Raw genomic sequence first — 20,040 nt, forward strand, 5'->3', positions numbered from 1 at the left:
GTCCCAAGTGCCCAGTTGGCCAGGTGCCCACCTCTCCAAGTGCCCACATGTCCATAGTGCCCAGTTGTCCAGGTGCCCACCTCTCCAAGGGGCCACATGTACCAAGTGCCCAGTTGTCCAGGTGCCCACTTCTCCAAGTGTCCACATGTCCCTATTGCCCAGGTGTCTGTCTGTCTGTCTGTCCGTCCATCCATCCACCCATCCTGCAGGGCCCCAGTCCAGCCCTGCACAGTGTGTGTGTGTGTGTGTGTGTGTGTGTGTGTGTGTGTGTGTGTGTGTGTGTGTGTGTGTGTGTGTGTGTGTGTGTGTGTGTGTGTGATGTTCTGGGCTTGTGTTGACCTGAATGACCCCTGGCTGCACAGTGAGTGGGGTCCTTTTCCGCCCTCTAGTGGCGGAAAAGATTACTGCTGGGAACTCAGATTGGTGGGGTCCTAGCGAGAGGTGGCTAAAATATATGCCTGTATAAAAAAAAAAACATTTCATATTAATTGTATGACATTTAAGTACAATCATGGCGGCAAACATAGCTTAGTTGCTTGCCAGAGTATTGAGCAGTGTACATGCCAAGCGGGGAACTGTTACGTTTACTGGTTTGCTGGGAATAGCCCTTCATGGCCTCCATGGCCTCGCTCACAAATAATATTATAAAGATATATATATATATATATATATATATATATATATTATATATATGTGTGTGTGTGTGTGTGTGTGTGTGTGTGTGTGTGTGTGTGTGTGTGTGTGTGTGTGTGTGTATATATATGTATATATATATATATATATATATATATATATATATATATATATATATATATATATACACATACATATAGTCTGCCTAAAATAGATTTAGTCCTATACTATTGGATTAATTACGCTGAATCTGTTTACAGACATCTGTGGTTCTCTCCTCCTTCATAAACCCCACTGTGCTTTGTTACAGGGAATTCCTACTCTGTTCAGCAGACAAGAGCGAGACTATGACATCATCTTTGAAGCTATTAAAAGAGAGGTGCCTCAGGCAAGTGCTTACATTGTATCTTTACATAATCATATTATGCTTTTACTTTTCTACTGATTTAAATAATATGAGTACATTTGTGATTTGTGATCGAATGAACACGAATACCTATACAGTACTTACAATGGACGGGTTTCTGGTCCACGTTACACTGATAAGAACTAGATGCGTGCGCAGGTCGGCACCAAAATTAGCCAATGAAACCAGCGCTCCCCAAAACAACAGGTTTGGGGATTGGACGGAATTGATTACATGATACAGTCACCTGTGCATTTAGTCTCAATGTTTGTAAACAAGAAACCTGTCCATACTGTGAGAGTTTACATACAGTACATCCATAGAATGTTTGAGGGATAGATATGTATTCATATACACATTCATGTGTACAGTATATATGAATTCATGTGCCCCCCTGCCTTCCAATGTACTGCATGTATTAATTTGCTGATATATTGATATCCTGTTGTCCCCAGGAGCCTCTGCGCACTCTGACCAGAAACACTCTGTCCAGAGCGCGGTTGTCCTACGATGTACTGTGTGATGCTCTGAAGATTGTGGAGCTGGTCCTGGGATTCCTTTCCATGACGGCTGGAGATCCCATGATGTCACTGGTCGATTATCTCACGGAACTGCTGAAGATGGCAGATCAGATTGATCCTCATGTCCTAAAGGTCAGTACGTGAAGATCTTCTCTCTGTGGAGCGCACTGAACTATTTACCAAGAATTATTTTATTCTTTATTAAGAATATTGTTCCATTATAAAACCTGAAATGGTTCAAGGGATATATCCCATGGGTCTCAGTGTTCCTCTATCCATAGAATGACATGCATTAAATTAGATCTTCCACATCTAGTGTGTTGATATGCTGTACTGTATATGCTGCACAGGCTCTGGGCAGGTGCCATCTGAAACACTGCATCTCTCTGTGGCAACTTCTGTCCTCCTTGAAATCGCAGATGATGCTGCGTCTCAATAAGGTAAGCCTTAATCAGTCAGTCAACCTCATGTTTTAACTTTCTGCCAGCTATTTCTGTATAGTCCATGTGTTTCCTAAACATGTTTCATAGACTCCCCTCTGTATTTTAAACATTGGGTTAGAAATACATGCAAACTGCAAAGGGGCGCCCGCTGGCCTAGTGGTCCAGGTGCATACCACATATAGGCTAATGCTGGTTGGAATCCTGATCCAGAAGACCTTTGCAGCTGTCTCTCTATCCTTGTTTCCTGTCCTATCTTCACTGTAATACTATCAATAAAGGCAGAAAAGCCACAAATATCTTAGAAAAATAAAATGTCTTAACTCGGGAAAAGATTAGATTACAAAAGGTTCGATTACAAAAGGTTCTTCTACCTTGTTTTACTCTGTATGGAACTGTAATGTTTAAATACGTTCACTTTTAGTATTGTATTACAATGTTTGTCTTATGTCAAGAATTAATTTTAGTTTTTCAAATAGAAAATGTAAAATAATACATTATTATTATTATTATTACCCTTATTATTATTATTACCCTTATTAATTATAATAGCCCATAGGCCATCCTGTATATGTGTCTGTAACTGCTAGCATGTTGTTCTATGTCTAAACAAAGGAGCCATTCTTTGGGCACTCAGCTGAGTACAAGCAGCCATTGAATGATGAAGAGGAGAGGCAGATGAAGGGGTTTGTGTCCAAGGGGAACGTGGACACATGGCTGCTGGAGATGCATGAGTTCATCCTGCTGAGTCTGGGGAGTCCTCGTGCCACTGACACCTACAATCCCTCCTGGAGGTAAGCTGGACCACACACCTCTTATTTCAGGAAAACACTTTAGTATATCTGTGAGTCCAGCTCACTGCTGGATCCAGCATTTGTCCAGCTCCGAGGTTTAGGCTGAAGAAAGACAAAATGTCATTGTCTGCATTTGTTGTGTAATAGAATGTTGTCCACATCAGATGCTTTTGTGTTCTCCGTTTTAAGACTGTCCCTTAAATGGTCTACTTGAAGTCCTGCAGTCATTTGAAGTATTACAATAACAGAGAATGGAACAACAGATTGGCAGTCTTTGTAGAGGTTCACCAGAAGACAATTTCTCTCTAATGGCTCTTTTAAACAAACACAATACAAGATTGGGGAAGAGAAAGGGCATTGTTTTGAACATGCAAGCCTTGATTTAAAAGGAAAATCATAAAGCTGTTGCTGTTGAAGGTTTTCATCTCACTGAGCTGCAGGTTTTCTCCATTCATAATTCGCTCATATTATTTTTATTATTACAAGTAGATAAATGCCAAACTCACAGTGCTCACATTCACTGTCTTCTTTGTCTTCAGTGTTAAGGAAACGGTGGTTGCTTACATGGACCGCAAGCAAGTGGAGGTGATGGCTGATGTTGAAGACTGCTTCCCAGACACCATCCTTATGTCCCAGGTTGTGGAAGCGTGGAAACATGCCGTTAGAGCCAGACATGAGTTGATGATGTGATGCTCTACACTTACACAATACTTGTTGTACCGTGAAAATAGACAATCTACAAATCTACCATCTACAATCTGAACTATTGTGCAAATTTTAATTTTAATTAACATGTCTAAAATAGGGATTGCTCATGGAAAATATAATCATGAAGAATGTAATCAACCTTACTTATGACGTCGTACTTATGAGTTATTCCTGTACTGCCAACGAGGAACCTGCATGAGAACAGGAGGAAGAATGAGTAATTTGATTTGAATATGTCATAAAATTATGCATTCCTATTTTTATCAGATTGCATTATAACAGAGTTTTTGTATCAATCATTTATGACCACAAAATGTGATTTTATGGGGAAGGGGGGGGGGCTATTAAAAAAAAGCCTATGTTTTACAATAAAATGGTCCAACTCATTAGTTTATGTGGAATACTTTGAAGACTGTTCCTCATATTAAAGAGTGAAGGTATCCTTTTCACCTCATACTGCCTCCATTTTTCACAGTGAAATTAAGAAGTGTAAGATTTCACTTCCACTTCACAGAATTATTTTTAGACAGTGTTATTAATAATTAATTTATTATTAGGCCTAGGCCTAATACTTTATTAGAAGTTTGCATAGGGAAAAGTACAGCACAGTTAGGTCTACAGTTCAGATACAAGGTCTACTAAATAAAAGGATTTAAACCACAAGAAAGCACAATGGCTTGCATTGGGGTACCTTTGTATCATTCACAAAAAACGAAATCATGGTATTGTTAAGTTCAAATACAAATAGGTTATCGTTGTTTAAGATTAACATAATTGTATTGTTTGCCTCCATGCGTCCCCTAGTGGCTGGACCCCAGAAAGCTTTTCTGAATGGAATGATTTCGCTTCGCACTGTTTGCAGGTAGCTGATACTAGTCTAGAGAGTTAAAGCAGACACGGAAACGGTGCCTTAATATAGTATGTGATTTGTGTGCAAAGTACAGGATACAGACGTAAACAGAATTCTACGTAAAATGAATATGCTACGTGCTGACGTCACGCATTAATCCAGTAATAGTAAACTTCCTGCTTGTTGTTGCCAGATGCAAGCTTGTTTATATACTCTATGGATGCAAGCAAGCATACTAAACATACGGCACCACCGCAGGTCTACGTCTGATTGTAATTCATAATCATTTTACGTCGCTTTATATATTTGGGTTTGTTGAGTGAGCTTGTTAACGTGCCACTTGAACGCTCCGATAAGGGACCTATAATAAACCAGCATTTATCATCATGATGGCGTCCAGTTACAACGCTAAAGAAGAGGACGGTCACATCACTGTCACAGGCGGACCTGTCGGCGGGACGCTGAAGAACAAGAAGCCCGACAACACCGCCTTCAAGCAGCAGAGACTGCCTGCATGGCAGCCCATCCTCACAGCTGGCACCGTGATGCCAGCCTTCTTTGTCATCGGTCTCCTCTTCATCCCCATTGGCATCGGCCTCTATGTGACGTCCAACAACATTAAGGAGTTTGAGGTATGCCAAGTGTATAATAACATTTTATTCTAGATACACTGATATTATTGATGGAATTTTGGATCATATTCCATATGGATAAACAGTTTTCCCCAATCATAATAAAATACTCCACACACAAGAAATGATGAATGTCCACACCAGGGAATATGCGTTTTTGTGTTGAAGTTTAGTCAGAGTTCAAAGTACTGTACAAGTACAGTAGAGCAAAATCACCCATCGTAGCTCTCTGAGTACAAAGCATAATGATTCACAGATATATGGAGTTTACAGAATACATTAGTCACATTCTGATTGGACAATTAAACATAACATGGATGGGATGTTGTTGTGACTGAGTCTCGTGGACTCAGAAGCCAAGGCTGTAGAATGTTTTGGCGTTTTTATTATCCCGTGTCCTGGACACTTTGACATTTCGCTGGTCAATCTTTCTGTCCCTGGAGTGGGGCAGATTCTCGTCTCGTGCATTAGTTATCAGATCAAAACATCATGACATTGACACTGAAAATGGTATCTATACCATGTTAAACAACAATAACATATTTTACTATCAATTCCCTCCTGAGATAGCATTTGAAGTGTTAAATGTCAAGGCAGCATAAACAACAAGGGAAGAAAACATGGGTTAAACTTTTTAAAGGTATTTGAAACAGAACTTAATAATTGAACAATTTAAGTCAAAAACATTTCGATAGTTTTTGAAGAGTAGAGTCAAAAGAACTGTATATTTCCAAAGGTATTTAAATCAGAATATCATAATTGAACTTTGTTTTTGTTTTTTAAGTAGAGGTAAAAGATTTTTATTGTCTTAATTATTAATTATTATATATATGTATTTTACAAAGGTTCAATGTGTCGAAGATTGATTGGAAATTATCCATGTCAAGCAAGATAAAAACACATCAGCATCACGCTCCCGGGTGGTTATTACAATTTGGGGCCGATTTTAGTCAAAACAAGACAAACTTGACTCTTTACCATAATTTAGGTTAAAGACAAAAGCATTCAAAATGTATTTAGACAGCATCCGAAAATCAGCCGTTTGGCGGTCATAATTCGTACACCTCCGAGGTTACCTTTAGGTAATGAGTGGTCTTAATTGTCATTATTGGGAGGTGTCAAACCGGAGCCCCCTTAAAGCCAACTGTCTATTCCTCCTTACCACTACTGGCTTTTGTCCGAGTCAAGGTCTGAAAGAAAACACTTTACAGCGGGAAAACGTGTGTGATGCAGTTTCATACTCACGAAATACATATGGACTTTTCAATCATCCTTTTTGACATTTCCACTTTGGACAGACATGTAGTGAAGTATGTGTCTGTCAAATCATTCTCAATTATCATCTCAAAATATCTTTATCTGTAAGACAAGGGAAAAGACAGGGACAAATCAATCCATACTGTAAGGCAATAAGGTATTTATATATAGAAATTAAATTGAAATGTTTAGATACATCACCAAAAAGGGGACACAAGTTGTGTCAGTTTGTTCTGTTAGGGGAAACAGATTAACCCTGTTGAGGATTGGAATCAACTTCACAAAATGAAATATATTTAAATGGGATGAAATGAAAACAAAATGAAATATGAAAATATGAAATCAGAAAATGAAATATGAATTCAGAAAATGAAAATATGAAAGAAATAAAATTAAATGAAAAAATATTAATTCTAAATATTAATTCTCCAAACACATTCCCTCCCGTTTGCCACAGCCAAAAATATTGGGTGTGACAAAAATTGTTTTGTTTGGAGGATAATTTGTTAAAATATGGTTAAATGAGAAACAGATGGTACCGAGGTACAGTAGGGTACCGAGGTACAGTAAAGGACAATGACTCTGCTCACTGTCAGAGTTAGAGTGAGCTTCCAGGCCTGTGAGGGGGGAAGTGTATCATAACAAGATAAGGTTTTCCCAAAACAATAGTTAGCGAGGCCTGCTGAAAGGCTCTCTACTGAAAGTGTCCCAGAGAGAGAGACTTTAAAGAAGTAAAATAATAATAATAAAAATACATAACATAATCATAATGTCATTTTTTTTTCCATAATGTGTAATCCCGTATAAGCCCAGTAGGGTTGTAATAATTGTGGAATTTGACTGAAAAGGTTTGAATGAGCCCAGCCATATAAATTGTTTTTGGAACGGTTTCAGCCTGCTGAGGGAGTAATCAAAGTACTTTTACTCAAGTAAAGAGGATAAGGGATTACCCAGAATAAACCAAGAAGGATAAATTAAAGGTTGAGTAAAACCAGGGCAAGGTTGAAAATAGAGATAACAATAATATTGATAATAATGATTATGGACATGATTACTGATAAGCCTCTCTTCCCTTTTAACACATGGGTCAGTGACGTGACGCCCCAAAAAATGTGTTTTTAAAAAAACTTTAAAATGCAGGCATAAAAGTTATTTACTTTTGTTCTACTCACTCTCAACCTTATGGAAATACATTTTGTTTTTAGATATTTTATTGGAATCAGACTTTATTCAGCAGTTTGTTGTACTTGTGCCTAAAATCGTCATATGGTGTGACATGAAAATAATTGTTTATAAAATGAAAATGGAGTACATCTTTCTTAAGTTACTCACTTTATCAAAGTCCTTTATCATAACTAACCAGTGATCCACTATAGTTTTTTGAAAATTAATTATATCTGTATATTTTTTTCATAATCGACACTCTGTGTGAGGCCCATGTTCATGATCTTACAACATATTTTAAATGTATTCTGTCAAAACTTTCTCTAAAATTACACAAATATTTGTGACTCTTCCTGATAATATTCTCTATGTAATCCATAAACATTTTTTTGGTTTAATCATTAATAAAGGTATGATTTTTCACTATTTGGAATGTCACACCAAATTATTTAGTGTCACACCGTATGATCATATCTTCATGTGTCAAAGCAAACTGTGTTTTAACCTACCTATTAGTGAGTACTGAACTTTACTGATTGATTAAACAATTACCCAGGATAAATAATATTTCTGAACAGGATATTATTGTAGGGCTTTAACATGGGATAAGAAAGAATTGTAGTAGTAGATGGATGATGAGGATGTGCACAGGAATGCTACGCACACCTAAGTCTTCTGCCGGCCCACGGCAGAAGGATCCTAAAGAGACAATAAGGCGCATAGCCACACTTGGAGCCAAGGCAACATTTTATTAACACCAATTAGTGGAAACAGAACTCAGCATTCAGGTAAATTGCTTTTTTCCGAAGTCTCCTGAACTTGAACACAGCATTTTGTGTTGAACAAATGTAATTAGGAATCATGACATTACACCACATCTCCACTAGCTAAAGAGTGCTGGGTTGCGCAACTCCAAAAATAGCTGATCTACAAGCTCTCGCAGCACAACGTGTTGAGAGCTTGTAGATCAGCTATTTTCGCTAGTTTTGTCTCGGGTCCTACCTTAACACTGTCCACTGTCCAGTCCAGTGAGTGAAAGTACAAAAGTATTAGATCAGATTAGATTATACATTTAGACTGTATTGTACATCAGCCAGTCGTATTTGGTGAGGGTAGCAAACCGGCTGCCTTGTTGCGGTTCTGCTATGCCACAGACAACCTCCTGCTCTTCGTAGAAAATGCAGTCTCGCCCCTTTGGCTCCTCTCTCCTTGCTGGGTCATTGTTTAGTTTCTCCCTGTACTTTCTCGTTCTCTCAGCACAAGAAAATGGAATGTATAGTTTAAGACAAAGAGAAAATATTGTTTAGATTGAAACAATATGTTAAGGTTTCTGTGAAGGGGTTTCTGCTCTGTCTGATGAATTTGAAGTATCACTGAATGAAGCTAAATTACATTTTATGTAGAAATGTTTAAAACAAATGTTTAAATGTACAAAAGAAACATGGAACTTTGTTATTTATTGTTATATCTGTAGTTAAATACAGTATAAATCATATGGTGTGACAATCAAGTCATATGGCGTGACAAGCAGATGTCACACCATTATGATTAAGTGTCACACCATATTACGTTTTTCTGCATTTAGGTTTACCTTGAGGCTACTATGTACACATTAGCATGCTAACAGCATGCTAGCTATAACAAAGCAACCTAGATCTACATGGAAATATGACCAAAACTTCAAATAACTTAAGCTTTTTTTAATGAAAAGGTGTCACACCAACAGACATCCAAAGTGGTGAGTTTGTCAAAGTTTCAACAAGATGGCATTTCATGAAAATGTTAAAATCATAACTCACCTCAGACACCTGTCTTGCAGTTGTGCTGGGAGTGCTGAATAGCCTTACAGAAGAAGGACCTCTCTAGCCAATAGGTGTCCAAATAATTGCCTGTTTAATTTGTCCAAACTAGTGTCACACCAAATGATTTTGGTTTGGGGGACAAAATGTTTTTGATCAGAAATGACTGAAAACATTATGCTTTGACTTTGAAAAGATATAGGCTCACAAATAGACATTTTTTTAGCCTAAATTCATTTTCAAATGATTTTTAGCAATTCTTTTTCTTAGTTTTATTCAAGTTCCCCCTTTGAGAAACAAGGTCAGGACAGTCACACCATATGAGTTTTGCCATGTTTGGTTGAACATTCTGAAGAAATGAGGAATGAAATGCTTTAATCTTGAGTAAGTTCACATAAAGCTTAATGTCCTGCACAATATTCAGAAGGTTTTTGACAAATATATTTTTTATTTATACATGTTTGACACCGAGGACAGCAAAAACGTTACGTCACGTCACCCACCCACATACTGCAGTTATGTGTCAAAAATGGATTTTGGCAAATATTGGTGAAAGTAACGTTTTTGGTACATGTCCCTAAGATGTGGTTTGAAAGAACAAGGTTCAGTTGTTACACAGGAAATAGTGTTTTTCACGACAAAACAGGAGGACAGGAGAAAACTGGTTAAAATAAAATTGAAATAAAACAGTCAGTCAGTCAAGTTGAGTGTCAGTCAAGTTGGTTAGCGAGTTAGTGGAGTTCCTTCCACGATACCTGTCTATCCAGGTCGAGTCCGTCCTGTCCCCTAAAATGAAATAAATAAAGTAAAAATAATCCCTACCACATTGGTGAAAAAGAATTAATACATTAGGGAGAAAAAAAATTATTAAGACGTTAGGGGCATCATATATAAACATTCAAATAAACCCAAGCGTTGGTTGTTATCAGTACGAGTGTAGTCATACCAAGAGTGAATGAGATCCCTTTTTAGAGAGAGAGAGAGAGAGACAGTCATATGTGTAAATAATTCCTAGTTTTGCAAACCAGGCAAGTGAGTTAGAACACAAACAGAGGGAGAAAAACCCAAGACAGATTCAAATAAGACAGATTCACATTGTTATCAAGCCCTGTATTAGAATGTAAACAGTAGATTATACAGAACAAGAGCGAATGAAACCCATTTTTGAGAGAGAAAGAGAGAGCAAGGTCACACAGAAACTGAAACGGCTCGTGGCCTCTCAAGGTAAAAATAAGAAAAAATGAAAATAAAAAAAAAACAATTCCAGCCCCTCATAGTTTTTTTTTTCAAAATAAAACAATAAAATAACACATAGGCCGTGCCAGCCTATAAGCAGCGTAAGCAGCTCACGCGAGCAGCAGGCATTGAGCAAGCAAGCAGCATAAGCCAAGCACATATTGTACCATATTGTACACAGAAGTAGCACCGCTCACTTTATACTTGGTTTGATTTTCCTGCTTTCATAATAGACAAACCGAAATGTAACCAGGGGAGGAAAATTGGATTAGAGATGATTAGACAGACAATATATCAAAAACATTTAACAGATGGGTTTGTCAGTCAGAACTTGATTTTTTTTTCTTTTTTCTTTCCAGAAGTCGTTCTTAGTCAAAAGTAAACAAAATATATAGTACCATTATCTCGGCGCGTCCCAAGGGTCAAGAGTGTTTGTTCTTTTCGGGACATTGTAATCCATGAAAGTCTCGTAGCTGATCGACAAGCTCACAACGCGCCCCATCGCGTTGTGAGTGGAAGGCAGTGCCAGCCAGGTTCGGCTGGGGGGGGCCTTGTCAAGCCCGTCAGCATCTGAAAACACTGTTTGCGTTCTCGGTTCCTTCCTAATGAGGTTTGAGTGGTATCCAGCAACACATCCAGTGGCAATAATGTCTCCGCAGCTTCGCCCATATCCATTGAAATGTTCCAGGAAAAGTTTTAGGCAGTGTTGATAACTGGGAGTCCCCGATGATCTTCCAGAATGACTTGAGGTCCGGGTTAAAAAGAGGTTCTGGGTTTAGATTGTAACCTTTCATCCGTGTGGGTCCAGGTTTTACACGATAAAAACACTGCTTCTCGGAGCAGGGGGCTTTTTTAGCTTGAATGGTCATGTTTCTTAAAAATGTTCTTAGGAGCGCTGAGATAAAAAGCTCCTGTATTCAACATCTCAGAGTCGCCTGAGACGGAAATAAAATAAAATAAAATAAGATAAGACTGAGACGAAAACAAAGACGTGTAAGCGTAAAGCATGAAGATTTCCGTCAGAACGTTCTGTTCTGGAACATAAAGGAAATCTACCAATTAAAATAACCACGCTATTTCTTATGTGATTAAGTAGCTGGAAACAGCTATTATTAATAAAATAACCACGCGATTTGTTATGTGGTTAAGTGGCTGGGTTATGCACTGGCCAAGAGATTCTCCCTTCAGAACAATTGCTTTTGTTCTGGGTACACTAACAAAATCGTGTAAAGATTTCCTTCAGGACAGAAATAACTTTCGTCCTGGCAACACTAAACTGGAGTCTCGTGCTAAATAACACCAACTAATAATATGGACAAGCATGAATCTGTGACCAACAGTCTGCTATGTCCTCAGAACAGGAAACCGCAGTCCCTATTCTGTTACTCAAACGTGCAACGAAAAGCGATAAAACAATAGACTACAAAACATTAAACAATAAAAACGCAGCTTGGGCTAAAGATAGCTAGTCTCTAACTTAGCAGGTACAAACATCTGAACCCCGGATTGTGGTGAATTAGGACTTAGCGTGTGAGAATGGAGCCCGCCTCTCAAGTCTCTTGTGCGGAGAGATGAGGGGAGAGAGACCGTCCGTGAACGGCTCCTGGTGTGGAACGTTGTGCCAGAGCCAAACCTGGCCGCCTCCATTTCGGCTTTCTTCAGACCGTTGTGAGGTTTTATCGATATGTTGATGTGGGAGAGAGTCATCATATCCAAATTCCTTTCTCCATATGGGCAAAAATGGTGCAATTGTGGGGCACCTAGAAACAACCTGTTTCATTTCCTCATTGTCTATCTTAGCCATTAAAGCTGTTATCAGTTCATTCCCCAAGCTTTGAAGAGACGCTTCAATTCAAAGGTGTTGTTCCGTTTGTAAAAAGGTTGTTTAGATTTCGACAGGTGTTTTCTGCCTTCCTGTGCCGCGCTCAGGAGGAAAAAACGTGGAGGGAGTCCTTTCAGTGTTACTCCGTGGGAGTCAGGGGAAACGTCTGATAATATCCTCGGCTGGTTGTTACTAGCAGAGATGAACGAAGTGGGATTCCAAAACAAACTGTCCAGCTGTATCGAATCCATAAACGTCAAATCAGTAGAAATCCGTAACTGGTTCTAGCAGCGGAGAAGACAAAATGAGTCCAACAACGTTGAGTCCCCAATATCTCCTCGGAGCTAATCCGGCAATCGAATGGGCCATTTGATGGAATTTTGGATCATATTCCATATGGATAAACAGTTTTCCCCAATCATAATAAAATACTCCACACACAAGAAATGATGAATGTCCACACCAGGGAATATGCGTTTTTGTGTTGAAGTTTAGTCAGAGTTCAAAGTACTGTACAAGTACAGTAGAGCAAAATCACCCATCGTAGCTCTCTGAGTACAAAGCATAATGATTCACAGATATATGGAGTTTACAGAATACATTAGTCACATTCTGATTGGACAATTAAACATAACATGGATGGGATGTTGTTGTGACTGAGTCTCGTGGACTCAGAAGCCAAGGCTGTAGAATGTTTTGGCGTTTTTATTATCCCGTGTCCTGGACACTTTGACATTTCGCTGGTCAATCTTTCTGTCCCTGGAGTGGGGCAGATTCTCGTCTTGTGCATTAGTTATCAGATCAAAACATCATGACATTGACACTGAAAATGGTATCTATACCATGTTAAACAACAATAACATATTTTACTATCAATTATGTAGACTATAATGTATAGCCACAGCATATTAAAAATATTAGGCTTATAGGCTTTAGTATTGCCATAACGTACATTTGACAATTTAATTCATATTACAACTTTTTACTTTGTGCAGCCAGGATTTACTTTTTTCTAATGACATTATTCATGGCTGAATGACAGTCATGAGTGGAATCATGTGATATAACTGATATTGCACTGTAAAATTAATGTAACTGTAAGTCAGAAGAATATGACTTAATCCTTTTTACCCCATTGAGGGGCATAGGGCGTCCACCAGAGCTCTCCATCTCACTCTCTTGTCAGAAGAATATAATAAAGGACTAGCTCCTTTCGGAACCCCTCACTCCACTGCTACGTAGCAGTGGAGTGAGGGGTTCCGAAAGGAGCTAATAAAGGACCCATAACAGTGCATTTGGTCCCCTTTGTACACTGGCCCATAAGGCCCATATAATAGGAGGACATAAGTCAACTAAGTGTCCATTTGGTTCTGTGTGTACACTTGTTCCTTTCCCCTCCCCTTATGTACCTAGGGTAGTAGCCGCTTACGAGTGCTCAAATTTCATTTAAGACTTGCATGGTACTTGCACAGTCCTATACTGTTGGCCACACTGATCAGTTGAGGGTTCAGTGCCTTGGCACTGCAGCAGTGTTGGCAGAGGGCTGAGTGGTGTAGCCTGGCTTGACCAGACTATATACTAATGCAGCTAACTAACTGCAGTATATACATCCCCACTTTGTTTTAACATGGGTGGATTGTCTAGCTGTGCTAGGCTATGAGTGGTGGCCTTTCACATTCATTCCCCACTCTGCCGGCCCAGGGAATCGAACTGGGAACCTTACAACAACAACCTTTAGGCCACCCCTACCCCTGTCCCATAAGTGTGTGGTTGTAGATTGATACAATGTAATCATGTGATGTTGTGCTTGTAGGTTGATTACACTGGGGTAGACATGTCCAGTCCCTGCTTCAACTGCTCCCAGAACTTTTGGAACAGCACCAGACCCTGCACCTGCACAATACCATTCCACCTGGACCAGCCATTTGAAGTAATACATGTTGTCATGTAGTAAAACATGTGATTTTTTTGACCACTGTGAATGTGTTTACCATTTCTCCCTTTCTTGTTTTAATGTCTTTGAAAAGCACTTGCTTTTAGGTAATTGTTTTCGCATGAGTGTAAATAAGGGTTGTGCATAGGCTACTCTACACTATTTATCAGCATTTTGAACCGGTGTCCAATTCCACCCCTCTCCATTCTACCTCTCTTCCTCCATAGAGCAATGTCTTCATGTACTACGGTCTCTCCAACTTCTACCAGAATCACAGACGTTATGTCAAGTCTAGAGATGACAGCCAGTTGAATGGAGACATGGAATCTCTAATGGTATGTGTTCATGCCTCGCTGCTATTATGCTTGAACTGCACCTACCTAATCTGTTGTTCATAGAATATACTGTGAAATTGAGTATCTGTTGTGCATAGAATATACTGTGAAGTTGAATATACTAATCTGTTGTACATAGAATATACTGTGAATTTCTTTACACAAAGTTAGGTTGCAGCTATTGGGAAAAAAATGCTGTTGTGCAATTTACCAAAATATTTGCACATGTACATTTGATGATGCTCTATTTTATTCTCTCTTTGCATTCTTTTAAAATGTTGTCACCATTATTACTATAGTTATTGTCTCCACCAGCCGAAGGCTGAGGGAGAGTATGTTTTCCCCTCCGTCCGTCCGTCCGTCCGTCCGTCCGTCCGTCCGTCCGTGCGTCCGTGCGTGCGTCCGTGCGTCCTCGCAGTTTGTGAGCAGCTAATCTCAGTCACCGTTGGCCCGATCGCTGCCAAACTGAGCACACACACTCCCTGGATGCCAATCTAGAACCTCTGCCCCACATTTTTCAAATCAGCCTCATGGTGGCGCTATAACAGGCCGATTTGTGTGGCCTGGTTGTTACCAGCTAATCTCCGGCGCCGTTGGCCCGATCGCTGCCAAACTGAGCACACACACTCCCTGGATGCTAATTCAGAACCTCTGCCCCACATTTTTTAAATCAGCCTCATGGTGGCGCTATAACAGGCCGATTTGTGTGGCCTGGTGGAGACCTGTGCTCGGAAGAGCACTGCTTCTAGTTATATATGCTGCTGCATTGTCTGAAGGAAGCCAAACCAAAATAAGTTTTACTCGACATGTACCTGTACACAAGATGTAACAATAATAAAGTACAACCTTTAACATTAAATGTAATATGCTTCATTAACAACTACTACAGTGACAACTGACACCATGGTTGTTATCTCAATCGATGCATTGCAATTGTCTTTGCATCTCACTGTAGTCTGTCTGTCTCTCTCCTGACTGTTCACAGAGCCCCAGCAAGGAGTGTGAGCCATATGCACGCAACGAAAACAAGCCGATTGCACCATGTGGAGCCATCGCCAATAGCATGTTCAATGGTAACTTGATCGTCCAGCATTGCTTTTACATCTTACATTGTAGGCTGCTAATTAAGTGAATAAAAACCTCAAAGACGTCAACAATTTAATAATAAAACCTAACAAAGATTGATGACAATATAACGCCACAGAATAAATATATTCCATTGACTGTACAAATAAATAAACAATCCAAGCAGGGGTGACGGCACAAGCCCTTCAAGGTATACAGGTAGACATGGTTCAAGACATGGTTGACCAGTTAAAATAAGAGGAACTTCTGATTGGAAAGTAGGTCCGTCCAAAAACCTTTAAAAAAAGAAAATACAATATTGTTTATTACAATACTATTTATTATAGAGCACAATTATAGCTTTTTAAGGTCAATCAAATCAAAATACAATCATGTAGAATTGTTATTTTCCGCAATTACAGTAAAACATACAGTTTGGAATACAGACTCTTTGAACCATCGCTCTTCTTCCAGACACTTTGGAGCTCTTCTACATCGACCCCAACGGTACAAAGATCCCAATTACTATGATGAAACAGGGCATCGCCTGGTGGACAGACAAGCATGTCAAGTTCAGGAACCCAGGAGGCAACAACCCTAACCTCACAGCTGTCTTCCAAGGTGAAAACACTGCTGAATATCTCGCATACAGTACAGTACAGTCTGTGATGCCGCCTCACTCAGGCATGCTCACTTGAACACAGATGCTCATATAGACTACTGTCTTTGACGATGTTCAGACTATTGGCCAGTCCTGATTGGAATCAGATTGGTTTTGATCCAAGTCTGAAGAACAGCAACAACAAAAAAACTTGTTTTTGCTAATCATGGTAAATCGTTAACACAGCAAACAATGCAGATACTGTAGGTTGACAATGTCTTACTACACAAATCTGATCCCATCACTTGCAAATAACAGCATGGACAGTCCATCCTAAAGATGGCATTTGAGAAACAAATCGGACTTGACTGCATTGTGAACAAAACGTTCATGTTATCTCTCTGCGTTTGTCTCTTTAACTCTCAATCTCAAACCAGGCACGACGAAGCCAGTGAACTGGCATAGGCCTGTCTACGAGCTGGACTCTGATCCTGAGAATAACGGCTTCATTAATGAAGACTTCATTGTGTGGATGAGAACTGCCGCTCTGCCAACCTTCCGGAAGCTCTACCGCATCATCCAGAAGAAAAACAACATGTTTCCTACACTGCCCCGGGGCAACTACACCTTGGACATTGTCTACAGTATCCTTGTTTTAAGAATTATGACATTGATATCGTCACGGAAAGCTTGCACCTCCAAAACTCTGTTGAACCTGTGGATCCAGTATAGTTAATACTTTTCATTGTTTAAAACCCACAGAAAGACTTATGTACAGTACTTTAAACCTGGTGTGGTGTCCCTAATTTGGCCATGTTATTATTGCAAAAAAAAAAAAAAAAAAAACATTAAAAGATATGATAAGAATATGGAGATACATGGTTTTCACTCTTCAGTGATATGATGATAAAAAAATAATAATACATCAAACTTATATAGTGCCTTTTATGGTACTCAAAGTCGCTTTACAAAACAAATAAAAACAGCTTTATTAGGACAATAATTAAAAAGGCTAAAAGCTAAAAAACGACATTAGCATGGACACAAAAGATTAAAAGCTAAGAGAGAGAGTAGAGTTAGGTAGGGAAAGCAAGTTTGAAAAGGTGAGTTTTGAGGGAGGCTTTGAACACGGCAAGGGTGGGGGCTTGTTTTATATGAGTTGGGAGTGGGTTCCAGAGGGTGGGGGCTGCAGAAAGTCCTGTCACCCCAGGTGCGTTTTTTTGCCTTATGGGTAAATTCCAGGAGGTTGTCATTGCCAGACCTGAGGGGGCGGGAGGGAACATGGCGTTTGACGAGGTCTGAGAGATAGCTGGCACTCTGGTTGTTGAGGGCCTATTTTGAAATCAATTCTGTATTTTACTGGGAGCCAATGGAGGTTGTGGAGAACTGGGATGATGTGGTCTCTTGATTGGGTTTTGCAAGGGATGATAATGCACTCCCAGCAGCATTATCATCTGCAGGTGGAAAATAATGGACATAAAAACTCTGTGAACCACTCCTCTGTAATTTTCCAATATCGGGACACTTTGGGAGCCATTATAAAAAGGCCAAAGAACAGGACAGCTAGCCAATCAGAAATCAGTATTTTTTGTTACCATTGCATCAATAGGATACAGTATTATAAAGCACATAGCCGAAACTAAATCCCACTGGGTACGTTTAGTGATTCAGTTAAATGTATGCAAGTGACACATGCTTACTAATAAAGTTTAATTAAAATGTTTCTACTGACAGTTAGTGAAAATATGAGCAAATCCTCTTGGATGATTAAATCCTAGGTCAGGGCATCTGAACAATGACATCCTTAACCAACTGTAACCCAGACTATCCCGTGCGCAGCTTCGAGGGACGGAAGCGCATGATTCTGAGCACCATTTCCTGGATGGGAGGCAAGAATCCCTTCCTGGGCATCGCCTACGTCACTGTGGGCTCAGTTTGCTTCTTCCTTGGTGTGGTCTTACTTATTATCCATCATAAATATGGCACCCGCAACAACAGTGCTGACATCCCCAACTAAAGACACTGGCATCATTCCATATCGCTTACATTGGCAACCGCATGGAGTGGAACAAATGAGTCTGCTCTAGTATTTATAGTGGAGGAAACTAATGCCTATTTCATACGTTTTTGTATGACGGTGTTGCATGACGAAAATAGCCAAACTGAAAGCTTGCATTGCAATGCATTGTGGGTTTGTAGATCTGCCATTTTCCCTGTCTTGTTTACAGAACATAATGCAGAAAATGCCCTAATATGGATTAGGGCATCCGTTTTGTTTGTTTTTAAGTGTTTCTGTCTGAATAGTTGTCATACATCACATGTGGGGGGGGGGGGGGGGGGGGGAATGAATTTTGGCCAAAATATATATATATTTCTATGCTCTAATATCTGTTTTTTGTGCCAGAAATCGGTTGGGCTCTAGAGTCATATCGGTTGTGAGATTGTAGGTCGGCTATTACAATTGTGTGACATCAGCACACATCTTAAGTATAAATCACCTTTAGTTGACCTGGGATGTGTCCACTCACTGTGTAGGAAATGTTGCAATAGCAGAGATGTGGACCAGCAAAATGCCTAGTTCGTCAAGGGTGTCGCTCTCCATTCCGACATGTCGCCACTCCGAAATTGACTTCTTATTGTCGGAGTGGCGACACTTCCATAGAGGTTAAGGGTAAGGGTTAGAGATAGGGTTAGTGTCGGAATGGAGACATGTCGGAAAGAAGACATGTCGGAGTGGCGGGGTGTACCCGCTCGTCAATATGCCTATAGCTGTAACCCATGTTTGCACTAAGGCCTTGCTCTTTAATGTATTTTACACTGTTAAGAGTTGTAACAATGTTCAATCTACTGAGCAATATCCAATTTGTTTTGGATAAAACTGAGATTTGGGCATGGCACAGTGGTAATATAGTTTCATATAGTATTTATTGTACAATTTCCACTCTACTGTAAGCTTCAGTCAAGTGTGGAAAGTGGAGTAACTTGGAATTTTTTGTTCAGAGGGTATCATTCTAAAGCTGAAAAATATGTGGCACGCACCCTATTTAATTTTCTTTTACAAAATTCTTAATCCCAGGGGATCCAGAGTACTGATTCTGATTTCAGTTTGAGTGTGGAGAGTATCGTAAAGCAGCAGTCTTGGTCTTTAGGACTGGAGTTTATTGTATATGACATGTAAAATATGTTTTCCATTGTTTTGGCACTATGTGAGTGACAGATATTTCTATATTCCTGGTTTATTTACTCTCACCTGACCTACTGTACATCAGTCACCGTTATCTCATGTACATTACATGTTAATCTTCTGCTTGGCATGAGGATCTGATGGTGTTACTTATTGCTTTGTGTGCTACTGTGTATTTGGGGAGGCCATTTTGAGCCAAGAGAAAACCTTTTGAAAAAATGTGTTCAGCTGCATAAAATGTGTAATATTTTTATACTGTTGCTCTGATAACTACAATTGTTGCTTGAATATTAAAACTAACTCTGTTATCTAGTTCTAAAATAAAATAAACCCCTATTAATGACTGCGTGAGACATGTTTAATATGTGAGAAATACCATCTAGTTTGTTTTATTTGAATGATTCATTATTAGCTAGTATAAGCAGTAATTCTTTATTTTTACCGCTCCAATCTGACAAGATTCTATTATTATACTTAGGGACAATCCTCTACTTTTAGAGACGAATTGTTTTCGGTTCGGTTCGGGGAGTCACAAAATCTCGGTGGCACCGGACAGCCGAATTAATGACTATACCCGCCCCCTCGAACCTTTGAATGACGTCATATTGTAGTTAGGACAGAGGTGAACCGAAATAAATTCGGCTCTAAAAGTAGAGTATG

The 20,040-nt window shown here is 39.5% G+C and overlaps 2 protein-coding genes across 2 annotated transcripts in view; both read left to right on the forward strand.

Annotated features, from left to right (window-relative positions):
- The window catches only part of LOC308301001 (E3 ubiquitin-protein ligase rnf213-alpha-like), a gene marked incomplete at both ends in the record, with an annotated part of 60,873 nt that extends 57,389 nt beyond the window's left edge, over nt 1-3,484 (forward strand). The window contains 5 exons of the mRNA XM_080744897.1: nt 944-1,021; nt 1,495-1,692; nt 1,911-2,000; nt 2,616-2,794; nt 3,334-3,484. Coding sequence (XP_080601023.1) covers nt 944-1,021; nt 1,495-1,692; nt 1,911-2,000; nt 2,616-2,794; nt 3,334-3,484 — 696 coding nt within the window. The remainder of the gene's footprint in view (nt 1-943; nt 1,022-1,494; nt 1,693-1,910; nt 2,001-2,615; nt 2,795-3,333) is intronic.
- Nucleotides 3,485-4,566: 1,082 nt separating this feature from the next.
- LOC308300630 (cell cycle control protein 50A-like) lies at nt 4,567-18,431 on the forward strand. The gene is made up of 7 exons (XM_080744502.1): nt 4,567-4,984; nt 14,076-14,192; nt 14,423-14,530; nt 15,516-15,603; nt 16,070-16,216; nt 16,634-16,840; nt 18,020-18,431. Exons 1-7 carry the CDS (start codon nt 4,739-4,741, stop codon nt 18,211-18,213), a joined length of 1,107 nt encoding a protein of 368 aa, XP_080600628.1. The 5' UTR covers nt 4,567-4,738; the 3' UTR covers nt 18,214-18,431.
- The last annotated feature ends 1,609 nt before the right edge of the window (nt 18,432-20,040 follow it).

Source organism: Nannobrachium achirus, assembly GCF_963921795.1.
Source record: "Nannobrachium achirus genome assembly, chromosome: 16".
NCBI lineage: Eukaryota > Metazoa > Chordata > Actinopteri > Myctophiformes > Myctophidae > Nannobrachium > Nannobrachium achirus.

Excerpts from the sequence above, each read along its gene's own strand:
- LOC308300630 (XM_080744502.1), top strand. The coding sequence starts at position 4,739 with ATGATGGCGTCCAGTTACAACGCTAAAGAAGAGGACGGTCACATCACT. Across the intron at positions 14,193-14,422 it reads ACCTGGACCAGCCATTTGAA|AGCAATGTCTTCATGTACTA; the intron begins GTAATACATGTT and ends CTTCCTCCATAG. Across the intron at positions 15,604-16,069 it reads CGCCAATAGCATGTTCAATG|ACACTTTGGAGCTCTTCTAC; the intron begins GTAACTTGATCG and ends CTCTTCTTCCAG.